The sequence below is a fragment of the Grus americana genome, chromosome Z, assembly GCF_028858705.1.
Source record: "Grus americana isolate bGruAme1 chromosome Z, bGruAme1.mat, whole genome shotgun sequence".
NCBI lineage: Eukaryota > Metazoa > Chordata > Aves > Gruiformes > Gruidae > Grus > Grus americana.
Window position 1 is genome coordinate 40,597,912 of NC_072891.1, and position 18,647 is coordinate 40,616,558.

Genomic DNA, 18,647 nt, shown 5'->3' on the forward strand with positions numbered 1-18,647 from the left:
AAAATAATTTGGATAGTTCTTAATATAAGTTATTTAAGATTTATCATAGTGCTTGGATTAAACATTTAGTGCCATTATTCACATTTATTTCTTGTTCTATACACTACTAGTAAGTACTATTTATTGACCAAAAGATTTTAGCCTGTATGTACATCTAAGTGTAGTAGGTTACTTTTGCATAGTAATATATAATTTATGCTAAGGTACAGTAATGTAAACCAGGCATTTGCTTATTAAAGCTAAGATTAGCACAAACAGTAATATTTGTTTCAGTTATTGGATAATGTATTAGGAAGACTACTAAGATAGGAATGAGGAAACATTCCTCTATTTTGCTGAAATTTCATTCCTTTCCCTCTCCCATTAAGCAGCTCTATGTAAACATTGTTTCTAGATGCCTTCTCTCAGGACAAAGAAAAGAATGGTAATAAAGAAGGAATTAAGGAAAACTAGAGTGATAAATACTTCCAACTTTTTGCGTCATGTAGATCTCTATACTAGGCTTAATGGAACACATGTTTATTTGAATCAAAGAGAAGTTTATACTTAATGGATTTGATTTAAGCTAAGATCCAATATTTAAAAATGTCTGATATGTACCTAGGATTGCAAGTAGCTTTTAAAAGAGCACTTTCAAAAAAAAAAAAAAAGTGATAAAAGAAAAAAGAAATGAGGAATGCTTATTGGTGTGTTGTGCGTACCATAATGAGAAGCAGGGTTATCACTACAAAAAGTCAGTCAGACTGGCAGAATGAAATCTTGGAGCTATGAAGAAAGTAGATATTGAATCCAGATGTACTTTATGGTTGGTTTTTTGCATAGTTAAGATTTTGAAAATATCATTTATAAGTAAAATTGTATCCAGATAAGTTTAGTATCCAACTTTATCTTCTTTCTGATTTAACTGTTTCTCACAAATACTTTGTCTGAATGTCTAATTTATTTCTTCTTCCCTTAGATGGAAACTTTTTTACATTTACAAGACATGAGCCTATTGGTGTGTGTGGCCAAATTATTCCGGTAAGTTGTAAAACACAAATATTCTTGTTACAAATGGAAATGCTTTTGAAATTGTGTCTATACAAGCACATTTGTGAAATATTACCAATCAGAAAATTTCAGGTCCTGAAAGACAGATACTATCCTGAGTACTCATCAAATTCTCCAACAGGGAGTTTTTGATGAGTCAGTCCAGTACAGCCTTGTCTATCTCCTCCCTGTATAAGGAGGGAAAATAAATTTCAAAATATTGACTGATGGATTAGTTTGAAAGACAGAACTGTGTTTTCTTGGAACTGAAAGAATTAGAAATAAACAAGTAGGAGAGGGTAATAGTTACAGCCTATACGCAATAATCTCCTTAGGACCTGGAATATCTGTTCTGCTCCACACAGCATCCTGACAACTGGATCTTTCTTTATGACAAAGTGTCATTCACCATGGTTGATGGTGCAAGTAACAACAAAAAGAACATGTCCAACAAGCACAGTGATACTGACCCGTATTTTCCCAAGCTCCTGCTTGGTGTCTAAATTCCCAGTTATAAAGTTACTTATTTTAAGTGAAGATTCAAAAGATCTGCCTGAGTCTGAACATGCAAAACATTGAGGAGCTCAACTTTTAAACTTACTTGTGCAGTCTACACAGCTTCATGGGTTGCTGTGAAAATGGTTATATGCACTAGACACTCCTAATCCACCCACATCTTTGAACATGGTAGGTGTGGGCAGCATGACCTGACCTGCTCGACAGCTTACCGGATTCTGAAATAGATATAGCTTGTCTATCAGGTTTGCTCAGACATGTGGGTCCCACACATGTTTCTGATGTGTTCCAGTTGAGCTTGCAGATTTGCTATCTCTTTATACCACCACATTGATTTAGAGAACATCACTGGAGTATGAATCCAGCCTCTAGAAGAGCTTGGGAATCTGCTGGTTTAGATTCTCTTGTAGGTCAGTGCGAAATATTTCAAGTAAAGCACTCAGAGTCAAGATATGCTAAAGAACTAGACACCCTAGATGTGGCCACTTTAAATAACATTGCATCCTGGAATTATAAGCACTTACAAACACTGGCTTCTCTTAAAAATTGTTTAAGGACTTCTGAGTATATCTTTATTTTCTCTCCATTGAAATGTGAAGCCACCAATTTGGAGGGTTTTACACAAACAAAAAACTTTGAGGACTATATGAATGCTGCAAAACACTTGTGCTAGCTCAGCATTTCTATTTCCCTTCTACTCACACAGTCCACTTTAATGATGAAAATCCAGAAAACCCTGTAATGCCTTACTTTGCGTTATTTGTGCTCCTGTTATTTTTGGGGATGGGATGAGTTTGAAATGAGATCAGGAGAAAGATAAAGAACAGTTGCGTATATACTCCTCCAAGCCTTTCTGACATAATAGATAACTGTTAATAGCCTTTTTCCTCACTTTCATAAAGGTAAGGCACACTGCATCTTCTGTGCTGAGGCTTATGGACTCAATGCTTCCAAAACCATTAGATATATTCACAAAGGGGCAACCCAATTTTCCCCAGCCACGTTGTCCCTCAAACTGCTGAATGTGGGGTCTAAAGGAGTCAGCTGCCCTGCAGTCTGGCTGGACTGACTGCAATAGAGATCTGCCAGTGAAACCTCCAGGGAAAAGGGCAGGGGCAGTGTTGCATGTTATTACCTTGTCTTCCTTAGAAAACTGAATTGATGATGGATGTGATCATTTAGGATAGCAAAACTCCCAGTTTCACCACTAATCCAGTAACTTTCTGTAAGGCTTTGTTGAAGGAGTACCCTTAGTGTCTCTTGAGCTTTTAAGTAAAACCTTGGACTCACATATACCCAAATCACTGGTCTTTGTATAACACAGCTTGCCAGTTACTTTTTTGAAATATCTTCATTCTTGAAAGAGTTCGACAAAGAGTTCAACCACCCAGTTGGCAATTTGCGCTATTATCATAGAAAAAGCAAAGGCATTTGGTGATGTATTAGAAATAGTATACACCTTCTCGTCTGTCTTTCAGTGGAACTTCCCATTGGTTATGTTCATCTGGAAGATCGCCCCTGCCCTTTGTTGTGGAAATACAGTGGTTGTCAAACCAGCAGAACAAACTCCACTGACTGCCCTTTACATGGGATCCTTAATTAAAGAGGTAAGTCAGCAACAGCAGTTTTTTGCCCTTCTCAGAAATTTAAGAGTATACTGCAGCTGAAGTGCCACAGAGGTAATACAAGCCAGGCTGTCCTCTGCAAGTACTTCTCATTGCATGTCTAGCCTTGTACTATGGAACTTACTGTAAACCAGTGAAGCAAATCCAGGGCAAAAGCATGCATATCTTTCAGCCTAGTCCACAAACAATAAAAAAACCTACCCCACAATAGCAATTTAGTAAACTTCATTCCTTGGCAAACATCTTTGTATTACAAAAGCACAGTACCTTTCAAAGTCAAAAGCAAACAAGGAGTCAAGAGCAAAGTACTTAAGAGTTCACTGGCAAATACTTTATTAACAGAGTTATCACAGAAAATGACCTGTTTGTACCACTAGTTACTACTATTTCTTAATTGAACAAACTTTTCATCCACCTGTGTTTATTATTAACAGAGAGCTGTAAAATTGAACTGGCGACTGCTGCCAAACTTGTGAACTCTATACGCACAGAAACTGGGAGAACGCACTTTGTGCTCTTGAACACAAGGAGTGTGGTACTTTCTCCAGTGTCTCCAAAGTTACCTTTACTATTGTGCCCAGCCCAGCAAACACCCAAAGAAGAACAGTTAAATAGTTTAGCTATCTTGCTTCCCAATAAAATCAACAAATGTAATGTATCATGTTTGAAGAGTTGGCACAGAAGTCAATAATCACCAGTGCAGAAACCTTGCAGAGTGTTAACGGAAATGACTTGGCACATTTTATTATTCTGCTTTCTAAACAATGATTCAGCAGAGCATACTGACTGGTTATGCGTTAATATTTCACAGAAACTAAATGACTATCAGTAAGAAGCCAAGTCCTGCTCTTATTGCATCACATAGTAAATGCTATTAGATAATATTGAAGAGGAGGAATTTCTTTTTAAAAAATATCGGAGATACCTTCTTTATTAATTTTTAACAATAAGTATCAGAAAGTATAGTTCTCTGAAAAAAAACAACTTTAGAGAGAAAGTAACTCAGATCTGCTCATGAAATATCTGTTCTGTTACGCTGATTTCCTGAAAGGAGAGCTTATAAGTGGGAATGTGATCAGCAGCCCACTTTGTATGCACACAGAGTGATAATGACTGGTACAAAACTAGAGCGTTTTTAGTAAAAGGAAAGGCAATTCTCATTTTACCTATTCATTCAGTGTTCAAGTGAATAAGAAGCTTAAGTATATAATTGTTAAATATCTTTGGTGTATTATCTGGTAGATATTGTGGAGCTTTAAAAAAGACAAATATTTATCTTATCAAGTCCTTCAAGATTGATTCACCTAAATCTAGCTGTTTTAATTTACACCCGGATTACTCAAATAAAGTTGGAGCCCAAATTCCTGATAGTGATCAAAACCTCAGTGATCACTTCAGAGGCTGCTTTAGACTTGTTGTGAAACTATCTGAAGATCTAATTTAACTTTCTACTTCTCAAGTGACCACATTTTTAAAAAAAAGTCACTTTTGGTAATCCTCACTGTCCTTCTCAATAGCCCTCACAAGGCTCCTTTGCTAATATGTAGAGTATAGCTTTTAATACAGACATGGAAATTAAATGCCATCTAAGACCGTGTGGATTAGTCCCATAAATATATTCTTACTTTTCTCTACAAATTGAGTATGAAAAACAATGCTAAGCAAATTGAAGAAACCTCATTATCTCATCAGTTCTGGGGTAAATATTAATCTAGAATATTAAATGAGCATAAAATGCATTGATGGAATATATCTGAGCATGAACTCGTGAGGAACTAAACTTGCTTGAACAAAAGTAATTGTCTGGCGTCCATAATGCAGGATGAGGTTTAGAAGCTGTAACTCATCAGCTGAAATTCACCATTTTCCAAATTAAATGGGAACTTTTGCATGTAATTCCAAAGCCCTGTTTAATGCTAAAAATAGACTCATTTAAGTGATAATACACAATATGCATCTTTTTGGTCTTTTAATTGTATGCTTGCTGTGCTTCGTAAGTGCCATTGAGATCTCATAGCTGCTTGATAAGCCGACAGGAAATCCAGCCGCACTTCACACATCCATGGAAGTTTACCTATCAATCTGTTGGAAGAAAATAACTTATTTTGCCTATGAATGGAACATAACAATAGGTTTGATTTGGCCCACAGGAAAAGCCTCTTTAAATAGAAAATTTGCAAGGTACTGGAACAGTGCATATCTCAGGTAGCCAGCTTTTTCATGCTTGGTAGCTGATTTGCCTCTTTTGTGCTGTAAACTCTCATCTTGCCTACTCTCTACTTTCAACCCAGTCCAGAGGAGGAAGCAAAGATACTGAGTTTGAAGTACTATTTCCATCATTTTTCTTTACAGAATTTCAATGTAAGTCAGCAGATCATTAATTACGTTTATCTAGTGTGAGGGATAATGAGCAGAAGTCAGCAAGCACACAGGATGATTCAAACTGCTTTAACGAAGCAGACACGAAATTAAGCAATCTCTACACATCTGACTGGGGGACAAAAGAAAAATAAATTTATTCCTTGTCAAAGGCACTGAAAAAGAACTAAAAAACTAAAATCAAATGTTCTTTTTTAAAAAAAACAAAGACCCAGTTCAATAGCCTAAAAGACAGGTGAGGGAAAAAGGACATAAATCACGTGAGAATAAACACATTTGGGGCTCTAGGGCTGAGAATAACTGAATGACTGAGAAAAGGTGGCTCAAGAATCGAAAAAGGAAGTAAGACTGTATGACACATGTTCTTCTAGTCATTATCCTTCCCCAAATTTACAAGGGTCTCTCTTCCAATTCAGGCAGGAATTCCACCTGGAGTTGTGAACATTGTGCCAGGCTTTGGACCCACCGCTGGAGCAGCAATTTCCCACCACATGGATGTAGATAAAGTAGCTTTCACAGGCTCTACAGAGGTACTATAATGAATGCAAGAAAATATAAGCAGGAACTGTGCCCCTCTGATTCCCAGTAATGATTTAATGTCTAACTTGTTCTATGTAACTATTTTAACTTTTTTCTTTCTTTTGGCTGCTGGTTTGTTAAACAAAGTCTGTTTAATGATTTGTTGGTTATTATTAACTTTAAACATATTTAAACAATGTTTGTATTGCAGGAAAGCCCTTCAAACAAAGGCACTCCATGAGATACAATAGGTTCTAGTATATCAAAGCGATTTTAAGTCTTGTCCTTTAAAAAGAAAACATTTTCATAACTTTTTGTTCGTGTCTTGTTTTTAAGAATAATGATTTTGAAAAATGCAAAAAAAATCAAACAGGCTGTGCTGCATTCTCTTTAATTTTAACAACAACAGGGTGCTAGGAAGGTACTTCAGAAATCTCATTCTTGTTCTGCACACACTGAGGTGCGGTGATGGCTTTTTGGTATTTGGTGGGTGGTCTTAGAAGAGATACATTTGAATATGTATCAGTTTAATAATTGAAAGGAAGGTCACTGTTAATTTTCCCTAACTTTCACTCTGAAGAACTGAGAGTGATATGATTGAAGATTACTCGGTGCAGGCATTACATAACTATAACCTTAACACGGGACATTGTACTATCTGTCTGTATGCATGCTACATGGAAGAGCTGCCAAATCATCTCTTAACTTCTTGGATGTACACTCCAAAGATAAATATCATTGCCTCATGTCAAGGATTGGTACACACAGAGTGCAAGAGCTGTGTTTACTCTTAGAAATCTTTATCTCTAAAGTAACGGGAAAAGAAAACAACCCAAAAATCTGACATCTGAAAAATATCTCACAGATGTTCCCAATGGACATGAACAGCTACGATTCCCAGTGCCCCATGTCCCTCCAAAGGCAGGTGGACCAGAGGGTGTATTCATAGACTTTGGTGACAGTCCTCTTCTTCTGGTAGTGTAATTTAGCAGCGAGAAACGAAGGCAGGAAGGCTGGCAGAGGAAGGAAGCTACCTGATGATTGCTACACATGAACAGTTACAGACCAAAGCCATAAGGGCTACAAGCAGGTTTTCCCTTCACAGTTCTTCCAGGAAAATTCATATTAAGTAGTTCCTTTAATTATGCCATCAAGGAAAAGAAGCAGGGTAGGGGTTCTGCCTCACAGTGTCCATTTCGTCTTCTTTCTTCTCAGGGAGAAACTGGAATGAGGAAGGCCTGGCCATGCAGGCAGTTTAGATATCTACTTTTTCTTTCATACACTTTGTGCATCAAAAGTTTTTCTCATGTATAAAAGAGAGGAATTTCCACTTAATGGAAGTAACTGGCAGAGCAGAAATCAGCATCCACTTTAAATTACAGATACAAGCAAGTAGAGTGGTGGTAACTAAAAAAGCACCAGAATTTTTGGCAGTTAACATGAGTGTGTCCAGGGGGAAATTCTTCTGGAAAGAATTCCTGGTTTGTAAACTGCAAGTCCCCTGTACCCTGACTCTTCAAATTTCTTTTTTTTAAATTTATTTTTCATTTCTATAATTACTAGGATAGTAGACAACTGTGAACTGATTTTCACTTTTGAGAAACTCAGAAAAATGTTATTGAGGTCATAATCAATTTTTTGAGATTAAGCTGTCTTCTCCCTACATTTTAGGTTGGCAAACTGATCAAAGAAGCAGCAGGGAAGAGCAATCTGAAGAGAGTTACATTGGAACTTGGAGGAAAAAGTCCTAACATTATATTTGCGGATGCAGACTGTTAGTAGCATTTTTACTATATAAACCTACTACTTTTGCAAGTCCCATGTTCTTTGTTCTTTGTCAGTAAATTATTTGTCCCCATTTAATGAAGGACTAGTTTTTAATGTTTTCTGGTCATGCCATAGTTTTAAGTTAGATTGCCATCAAAAATTGGTGGCTCCTGAACAGGTATGAACCTCTGACAACCTGTCCACCCTTACTGTACTTAAGGATCATACTTATGCAACATTGATGCAGAACCAGATACTAGATGGACCTTGTGCAGGTTTATTAACTTTCTAGCTGAATACTCCTCTTGGTACTGCTGATAGGGCAAATAATGTTGAATCTATATTTCACATAGAACATCTGAATGTGTGTTTGTCTGGGTGTACCATGCTACTCTTGAAAGAGTAGAGTTGGACATAGTAAAGGGATTAATATCTGTGTTTTAAAGGTCCATAAATGCAAAAAGTGCTAAAAAGGGAAATACGATGCAGCAACAAAGGTTTGTAAAGAATTTATGACATGATTGTTCAAGTTTATGATCTGATGAACTCATTTCTTTGCAGTGGATGCTGCTGTGGAATTTGCACATATTGGTCTGTTCTACCACCAGGGACAGTGTTGTATTGCAGGATCTAGGATTTTTGTGGAAGAACCTATTTATGACGAGTTTGTTCGCCGGAGCATTGAGCGGGCAAAGAAGTATACTCTTGGGAATCCTCTGTTGCCTGATGTACAGCAAGGCCCTCAGGTAAGTAATGTTATGTGTTTCCAATGTAATTGTGACATGACATCACACTTTAATATACTTCTAAACCTATTGTTGCATTAGTGTCAAGGCAAAGTACAGTTGTCTAGTGGTTAGTCTGGAGTATCAAGAGGAAGAAACTGGAGTGATGGTTGCTTGTGCCACTATCATAGGCCTAAGGATGAGATTTCTTTCCCTTTTCTATTCCTTGTATTATGGAATGGGAACAATTATACAGAAATGAAACACTTTGAGAAAGCTCCAATGCAACTGCTGTAAGAGTGCAAGTATGATCACCCATGTCAGAGATTGCTAACATTATTTTCAAATAGTGCCACTGTGAGTGAGTAGCTAGAAGAAATAAAACTTAATAGTGTCTTTTCCACTTTTTCAAGTGGAGTTAGTGTTTCATTATGCTGCTCTCAGTTTTAGAATATTGCAAAATAAAAATGCATCATCTTATACTTTTTCCTGTTTATGTTAAAGGTTATGCCAATAGCTTTCCCATTAAATGAATGCATTTCACCTAGAGTCTTATTCCCATGTTAGCTTGTTCTACAGGTTATATTCTTGGCAGAGCTATTACATACATATTTGATTGTCATAGAAAAAATGAACTGTATTAGAGACAAAGCAAAAGCTGGACACAAAGCAACTCCTACATATTTGATAATGTAACATGTTCTTCATTGGTTATCATAATCATTTTATATAACCAAAGACACCAAGTAAATTGCAAAACTGCATTCCAAGACACACAAGCGTTGGAGAATTTAAAAACACTAAGGATGCTATTTTGATATCCTGCTAACAAACTAATATGTTCAGCTGAATAAATTTAAATGTCAGAGGACAGGAAGATTGAAACAAATAAACTTCAGGTGTCTGGTGTACACCTAATACAAAACTAACAGGAATCCACTCTTATGTTATTGTGGCTTTGCTGAGTTTGAAATTCATGCTAACAATTTAAATGAAAGATGAAAGTAAACTTTTACTGAAAAAAAGGAAGGTTAAACAAGTGAAAAAAAAGCATTACTGAAAACATTTGGAGGAGCATGAAGACTCTCTTCTCGTTCGGTGTCTTCATTTGCCTTTCTTGACCTCTTTTTCTTCTCAGCATGCTTTAGCAGAAATCTTAATTTTTTTCACAGGTTAGCAACATTTTTTCTTTTAGAACTGGTATGACCCCAATTTAATGGAAAATTGTAAACATGTGTTTTAGGTGCATTTTGTGGTAATTGTTAAATATTTCTCTTCAAATTCCTTGCTGCGTTTTGACTAATTCTTTCTAGAAACAAAAAATTATAACCTGTATCAGGCATACGCGCTGTGCTGTCTTGTGATAGGGACTTCTTGAAAGCGGTATTTGTCCTCCAGTTCACAGCCTTTCTGGCACAGCACGTGCCTCAGGCAGCAAGGTTGGGTAATGCTTTGCACAGTGGGCACCAAAGAAGAGCCAAAGGTCCTCCAGGAATGCAAAAGATCATATATATGCTAATTCACACATTATTAAGAAAAATAATGATGATAATAATAACAAAAGAAAGACTGACAACAATGTGAGCTGTATCATTTAAACCTTGTCTTCTCTTCAAAATGTTTATGCACAAGAGGTACTTGGCCACCAAGGTAGCAGAAATTTTATGTCTTCAGCACGCAGTATGGCAATTGTTTGAAAGAAAAATGACCAAGGGAGCACAGCAAACTAAAAATCACATCCTTATAAATTCATATCCTCATAAATATAAGCTTTTATCACAGGTTTAGCTGAATAGCTGTTTAGTCTAACATGCATCCAGGATTCCCCAGAACCTTTGAAAATAATGTTGTGTTCTGTGACCATGGTAATACTTGTTGCTTAAACTGAAATGCAAGCTTTTTATTGCACAAGTAAGAGAATGACATACACACCTATTCTGCTGACTGACAAGTATGGTCACAGAGAAGAAGCTTCTCTGCAAGAATCCCCCTAGAAATAATCTCAGTATCTTATTGAGCCAGTGCTTGAAGGGCTGAACTCCGAAAGAGTGAAGGAAAGAATCAGGAAAATGGAACAAAACCAAAAACAAACAAACAAACAAACAAAAAAGAGCGTGGTAGTGGCCTCTACCAAACAAGCTTTACCATTGAGTTTTTCTTGAAATAAGCATTATCTTGTGCACAACTTCCCTTCAGGCCTGATGTGTGATCTGTTTCTAGTGCCCATTTATACTATTTCCTTTATCTACTTCTTCACTGAAAATTGGAAGGGGTTAGAGAAATACAATCCCCTATTGTACTGCCACCATAAACTCCTTTTCCAGCCAAAGACCATACATGTTGCTATAGTATAGAGTCATAGTGCAATATGCTTGGTTGAATTTGTTGGTAGGCTTGGGCGAGTGGAGGGGCAGAGATTGGCTTCATATTGCAAACAATCTGCCATCTATGTTTCAAACCACAACTGTAAATGTCTTTATTCCCATGATAAATCAGAATGAACTGAAAACAGCATTAAATTTCAGTTATATTTTTGTTTTGCTTTTTAACTGTCTTTAATGGTTTAGAAAAACAGTATGGCCAATCTACCAGACCTAGTGAAGTACAGAAGAGTCTTCCTGGCTAGATCAAGCCATCTGTTATTTTTATTTTTTCAGAATCAAGCTCAGCAATTTTCATTTTGATGAACCACTTGTAGGTGGCAAAAGTACCAAGAAAAGTATAAAACACATTCATTTTATAGATTTTTTTTTCTTTTTTTACTAAGGAAAAACAGGATATCGGTCCCTCTACAGCTGATTCCCCTATGTCAAAATTTCTGATTACTGGTCTATTTGAGAAAAGCCTGCAAAGTTTTGAGAAGTTAGCGACAAGAATATTTTCAGGGCTACCCAGCTGTTCTGCTTCAACACATGTGATTGAACAAAGCTGGAACATTGTTAGGTTTTGGTTAATGAGTTAGAAGAGCAATTGTTATCAGTGTGTGCTGTTTTCATCCTTGTAATATCTTTTCATTTAGATTGATAAGGAGCAGTTTCAAAAAATCCTGGAGCTAATTGAGAGTGGGAAAAAAGAAGGAGCCAAACTGGAATGTGGAGGAGGTCCATGGGGAGACAAAGGTTACTTCATCCAGCCCACAGTTTTTTCTAATGTTACAGATGATATGCGCATCGCCAAAGAAGAGGTAAATAAATTCTTGGCAGTGCTCTCACCGGAGATTGTCTGCTTAAATGTCGGTACAAAATATCCATTTAGAAGGTCAAGTGACTACATAAAAATGCTCTCAGTAAATCTGGTGTTCCATCCTGGTGGTGGTTAAAATGCTTTTCTTGGTTTCTGATGCCCATTTCACCAACTCAGTGGAGGTGAGGGAAGGGAGTATGAGGCTGGCCTGCCAACAAGGGCTCCATTTTAAGCTGGCAGTAGATAAGGAATGTTGAGGTTCAGACTGTTTACATCGCCACATACTGCCCATGTCTCACATAACCAGAGTCACGGTAACCTGTAACATTGAAAGCACAGTTTATGAACTCTTTGCACTGCCTAAGGAGCCACTTAAGTTGGGATTTGGACAAAATATGCACCAAGGACCTATTTTGCAATAAGAGAAAATAGATTGTGTGTCCACAGGCGTTTTGTGGTGGCAATTACAGCAAAGCAGAGTTTTGCCTCTGCAGGGTTACTTAACCTAGATCATTTTGCAGAAGTGTCTACACAGCACTGAAGGAGCTTTTACTGACCCAACTAAGGTGGCAGCGCTGTGCAGCAGTGTTCATCTGCGAGGAAAGGGAAAGAGTTAGGAATGCAGACCAGCTATGTCATTAAGGAAAATCAGTTCTATAAACACAACCTCAAAGTTCAGTCATGACCTCTTCTCTGTGGTTTTTATGTTCATCTTGATTAGCAACTGCTGCAATTGGTGTCCATTATACTTCTTCATACTAGAAAGCTTCTTCAAAATTGTTACAAATCTAGATGTTGCTTTATATATCCAGCATACTGCTGATGCAGTCTGCTGAACATACCTAGTACATTCAGCAAGAGTCAACGGGCTGACTTAAAATGAATACCAGATCATCTAGAGTAATGGTGAAGGGGAGAGACCTGTAAAACAGGAGAGAGCTGTATGAGAAATAATCATCTGGTTTGTTTCTGCCTGCCTGGGAGGCAGGTAGGAAACTGCAAAGAGGTATGTTTATTCACAGATCTGTTAGTTTCCTTTGGGTCAGCAGCGCAAGAACTGCTTCTCTCACGCTATTTTGAGTGTATTGAATAACGAAACCGCAGAGAGCCAAGGCAATTAAAGAATATCCAGGTTCTGAATCTCACAGCTTGAATAGTGGGGTAGCCTTCAGTCATTTTCCGATCTATGTAAACCAACCCCTGCAACTCTAGTTAGAAACTAGCACTAAACACTGTACAGTTAAAGTGGAAAGCTCAGGATCTATGTAATTAGAAGTAATTAGATGTGGTAAAGCCCCCCACCTTGCCCTACACAGCCTTGGCACTGTGTGGTGGGCACAGGCACCTCTAGCTGAGAACAGAGCAGGGGTAGTGGGAAAGCCGAGCCTGAGGGACTTCTATCTCGCGTAACGCCCGTGTGGAAAGCAGAGTGAGCTGTTTCACTGCGCAGTACTGCTGAGCAGTGCTTGCAGAGATTCAAGGCCTCTTCTGCTTCTCACATCACCCCACCAGAGTGTAGGCTGGGAGTGCACAAGAAGCAGAAAAGACCTTGACTCTGTGCAAGCACTGCTCATCAGTAACTAAAACATCCCTGTATTATCAGCACTGTTTTCAGCACAAATCCAAAACATAGCCCTGTACTAGCTAGTATGAAGAAAGTTAACTCTATCCCAGCCAAAACCAGCACAACTTCATACTACAAAAATCTTCTCTTTGTACTCATTTTTACTCATTTCTCTTTACACTCATTTTTAGAACTCTGTTCTGAGATGTACACTCTTGATTAAATTAATTCAGGAATGAGGCCATCTGAGAGAAATAAATTTTTAAAATATAAATTAATTACAATAGTAAGCTACATTAGTCCACTTCATATGTTTACATGTGTCTGAAACAGATATTTGGACCTGTTCAACAAATCATGAAGTTTAAAACTATAGATGAGGTTATCAAGAGGGCAAACAATACTACCTATGGCTTAGCAGCAGCAGTTTTTACCAAAGACATTGATAAGGCACTGACGTTTGCAGCTGCTCTTCAGGCTGGAACGGTGTGGTAAGTAATGGCTTTTTTAATTCTTTCTTTAGAACTGCAGGTGCCAATGGCAGTAACTGTAGGACATTTTAACACTTCTTTGGGTGTATGCTTTTATATTTCAATTCCTTGCCATCTTTAGTGAGGTAGATTAATGCCATCCTCCTGTATCTCTCTTCCTCTCACTTTTCCGTACTTAAAGTGCTATTAAATAAATACTTCTTGTAAGTCTTCACACAATTGTCCTGTAAACTTAGTCTGAAAAAGGAAATTGACTTACTAAAAAGGAAATACAGTGAGAATGCCATTTTCCATTTAGGGTCTGGGGATAGCTCAATACATAATTTGTGGGGATTGTTTTCTGTATTGTGTAAAGAAATTAATTATCTGAAGTTCTGTGGCCATTAACCTGGGCAGAACATCCACCTGTGGTGGAAAAGATTGATAAAATGTGGTTGAAGAAAGGAAGGAAACACAAGTGGGGGACAACTACTACAAGTACAAAGACAAATTTTTCCAGAGATGGAAAACAAAGAGGCACCTTTCATGGAGCTGAAAAGGCAAAGGCTGAGAGACACAAGAGTGAAAGCTTGGAGGAATAGCAGACTGAGTCTAATAACTATCACTGACAGAGACCTGTATCTCCCTACAGTTATCACAGTGCCTCGGAAAGAGAAAAATAAATTTACTTGAACACAAAACCTGTGTCCAATGTACATTTTATGTGAAAGAACTTGCAACCAGCACAAATTCCTGCCCAGGTCCTGTGACATAAAAACATACGTTTCCTAAAAATAAGTTAACAGATTTGACTTAGCAGGCTATATTCTTAAAATGGAAGAAAGCTTAAAATAAAAGTGGAATATTTAGTTTTTACTCTTATGTGATAGCTGGTCTGTCTAGGAATCCTTAAGTAAGAGTAGAACCTCTTTTGTTGAAACCAGTACACTGGCAGCCGGAGAAATTATAAGATATCAAAGTGGAGAATATGTGATTTGACAATGTTGCAAGACAAAAAAGAGCTTCTCATCTAGGGAGCAAGATGCACATTCTGCCAAAAATCTTCATGCTACGAATTCCCCTGTGAAATTCCTTTCTTACTCATTATTGTATTTTTGTTCTCAACCACAACACAGAATATATAACATAGAGTAGAACCATACAAAATTTCCTAAATATATACTGAAGTGATCCTAAATTTAACTATTGGAAGTATACCTGCAGAAGACTTAACTGTGACTAGCCTTTGGTTTGAGAGCTTATGCACTAGTTAGGAAAGAATTTTGTCATAACTATCAGAGAAAGACTGTCACTCTGCTTGAAGACCCTTGATGAGTGTTAGAACCCTGACCATAAGTGTAGTTTCTGGTAACTTTTTGTTTCTCTAAACCTTGAACTGCACATATTTTTTGCAAATATATTACTCAGATACAGTTTGTGAACATCACCATGGACTTTTTACAGTCAACAGAAAAGCATTGATTTTTCAGAAGTGGAAAAAGTTGTTTCATACTGTTAAAAGTAATTTTCCTGTTCTTCCAGGGTTAATTGTTATAGTGCAATGTCTGCTCAATGTCCCTTTGGAGGATTTAAGATGTCAGGAAATGGACGAGAAATGTAAGTAAATACTTTTGAAAATACAGATTCACAGGAACTGCAAAATGAAATTCTAAAACCTAACTTTAAACATTCATAACTAGCATGACCAGTTGGAGATTTTGTCAAATTAGTTTATATAGTGTATAGAGGCTTCATGTTGTAAGAAACAATGTCAAGTAAAGAATTCCTCTATAAAATAAATAAGAAAATTACTGATACACACTTTTTCAAAAATCACCATTTTTAGTAGCTTGCAGTATACTGATATGCAAAACTGATTATTAGGTTTATGGATTACAGCTTTTGCATATATGTAGAAAGTGTCATTTGCATGAAGATATATATGTGTATAGTTTGTGGAGTCCATTTAAAATGCTAGGTTTTTGAAAACACAAACGTGATTTAGACAAGAGTTTTCAGTTTAAAAGTCTTGTGACAACAATGTTTTTACAGTACGTTCCAGCTTAATCAAAATTTATGACAAAAGTAGTCCTCTGTAGTCTTCAGACCTTTGGTCTTCTCCCAAACTAGAAGTGGGAGAGTATACAGAAATCATAAGCCAATCAAATTCTTCCAATCTTCTAAGATTTAGTCCAGTTTCAATTTGAACTATGTCCTGTCTTACCTGTATCATCCTGATCTTCGTATTAGCAAGAGAATAATGTAATGTGTTACATCATGAAACATTTTATATCGTACATGTTCATTAGATTATATAGAATTATGTCTTCTGGTTTGGGTTTGGGGTTTTTGTTGGTTTTTTTTTTTAAAAAATGTAAATCACAAGCACTCCTCCATTAAAAATGCCATCTATCTGGGAACAACAAATTATTTTTAAAGCAATGAATAAAAATAAAAATATGTATGTTTTCTCTTTTATTAAGCCAAACACATAGTACTTTTAATGAATAATGGAATTAATTAAAAATATGTGTGCAGGTGAAGTGCTTCAGAGCTTATTTTTCTTTTTCTTTTTCAGAGGCATAGGCTAGGGTTTTCATGCTTGCTCATCACTGGACTCAATCTGCTCCTGATGGCAAAGCTCCCACTGACTTCAAAGGAAACAGAGTTATGCCAATACTGAGAGCTTTAGAAAATGTCAAAATGAAAAAACCCCAATTATTTAGGCCATTACTATCAAGGACTGTTCTACATTTGCTGAGTGCCAAAAATTGGGAGATCATCAATTCTGAATTACAGCCTTTTGCAGAAATATTTTGGGGATTTAGTTGCTGGAAATTGCAGGAAAACAATAATAGGCCATCATAAAGATTAATATTCTCTAGAACAGTGAATTTTGAAGGAGTTAAATTTTTGTGCAAATGAAGTTTTTCCTAATGCTTCGTTCAAAATCACAATTAGTGGACCAATAAAAATATTCCTGTTAAAGGGCAAGGAAGGAATCGGCACCAGATAGATGTCCGCCATGGAAAAAAGTTTTGTAAACATGTGGCAATCAGTTTTAGGAGAGGCAGAAATATGTGTGAAACAACTGCACTGAAATAATCAGGAAATCAATGTGTCAAGCCATTAAGCTCCTTGAATGCCAGAATAATATTCCCTGCATAATACTTGGAATGATAATATCATTATGAATTAAGCTACTGAATGTCACTTACTAACAGCATGCCTCTTCAAAAACAAAGAGAATCAGCATGAGGGTCCTAAGCACAGATTTCTGTTTTGCTTAAATACATATCTAGTAAGATGGCAGTGAGAACTGGATAACATTATACTGTAGCAAACCCTTGTTCTGTAAAACGATCAACTATGTCTAAATAGTTTGACTGAGTCAGATGTCAAACATCTAGACACACAAGCACCCTTCATCTCATCATGTAAAATAAAAAGGTGGAATCATGCTAATAAAATGTCAGTAAGATTTAAGTGTTTTTCACTGTCTGGGAGATTTCATTATGTGTCCCATTTACTTGAGATGAAGCATCTATTCTTTGGAGAAAACTCTTGACATCAGAGGAAGGCCTTTGCAAATAACTTGGGCATGCTTGTGAAGACCTAACATGTGTCTGATGTGCTGCACAGAAAGCCAGTTTGGAAATGCACTAAACAGATTAAATGTCATTCTTTTGCACAGAAATGAAATTGCTCTCTCCCCCACTTTTCTTAGGAGACAGTTGCTATAGCTTTTCAAAAGGCTTCCAGCAGTAGTCTAGCTGCACAGATGTCTTCCGAATATGTCCAGTGTATTTGTTATACATCTGGCCAATTGCACAGCACCACCGAAAATCCCATCCAGGACATAACTCATATAAAAAGCATTAGCATAAATATTGTTCTTGGTTCTCTTTTATCTAGGGGAGAATATGGCCTTCATGAATACACAGAAGTTAAGACTGTCACAATCAAAATCCCACAGAAGAACTCGTAATGCTGCTTGAGGTGCAGAATTAAGCATCTTCAAATGAATCAGAAAAGGCTATCTGAATTCTGAAAAGTTCTATGTCCCAAATTATTCATTAACCTTTTTTGCTTTCTGATTGTATAAGAGGTACTTGCTTACATTAACAATATAAAGAATAACATAGAAAATTTAATGTGACTGAGAAAAAGAAACTTTAATGTCTGGTACATAGTTAACTAATTGTGAAATTCGTGTTCAGAAGTAACTGTGTTATTATCAGTGGAAGGTCTGTGTAGTGCTATGAAAATGTTCTTCTTTCAATATATCATACAGGTACTGTTTGAATTTGTGTGCTCTTCTAAATGTTAGATGGCAAGCTGTCTTTGCATTTGTTATTCTTTGTGGCCTTAACAAAAGCACTTATGAGTAATTAGCAGATAGATACTTTTCTCTTTCAAAAATAGTAGACTTCTTCGAGATATATGTCTTAGACTACTGAATTTGTTCATCATACTACACAAATGTAATCTGGTTAATATTAAACAATATTAAAATCCACCTTCAAAACCTAATATTTCTCCTTTCATTAGTCTTTTCTATTACACTGGTTTAACCCTGAGCGCTATGTAGCACATATTTTATATCCTTAAAGAGGCACTACTGTCTCAATGGTGTGTTTAGATAATCAAAAGAATACTGTATCAGCTATGTGGAGACTAAAGTCCCTAATACTTTCACACTATTATAAATGAAAAAATATGAACACATAGAACACTGGACAAGTTGGAAAGAGCCAGCTCTTGGCTTTGTAGTGATCAGTATATAAAAAAGTCTTAACAGATAACAAGCATGAAATATTGAAAGGAAAGAAGGGAGGTGAGGGAAAGCAATCTTTATGATTTATACCTG

The 18,647-nt window shown here is 36.7% G+C and overlaps 1 protein-coding gene across 2 annotated transcripts in view; it reads left to right on the top strand.

Annotated features, from left to right (window-relative positions):
* ALDH1A1 (aldehyde dehydrogenase 1 family member A1) overlaps positions 1 to 18,310 on the top strand; it is a 36,712-nt gene extending 18,402 nt beyond the window's left edge. For both annotated transcript variants that reach the window (XM_054809565.1, XM_054809564.1), the window contains 9 exons: positions 959 to 1,020; positions 3,024 to 3,152; positions 5,966 to 6,079; positions 7,740 to 7,842; positions 8,397 to 8,581; positions 11,580 to 11,744; positions 13,641 to 13,798; positions 15,320 to 15,394; positions 17,693 to 18,310. In XM_054809565.1, coding sequence (XP_054665540.1) covers positions 959 to 1,020; positions 3,024 to 3,152; positions 5,966 to 6,079; positions 7,740 to 7,842; positions 8,397 to 8,581; positions 11,580 to 11,744; positions 13,641 to 13,798; positions 15,320 to 15,394; positions 17,693 to 17,765 — 1,064 coding nt within the window. In that variant the 3' untranslated portion in view covers positions 17,766 to 18,310. The remainder of the gene's footprint in view (positions 1 to 958; positions 1,021 to 3,023; positions 3,153 to 5,965; positions 6,080 to 7,739; positions 7,843 to 8,396; positions 8,582 to 11,579; positions 11,745 to 13,640; positions 13,799 to 15,319; positions 15,395 to 17,692) is intronic.
* The last annotated feature ends 337 nt before the right edge of the window (positions 18,311 to 18,647 follow it).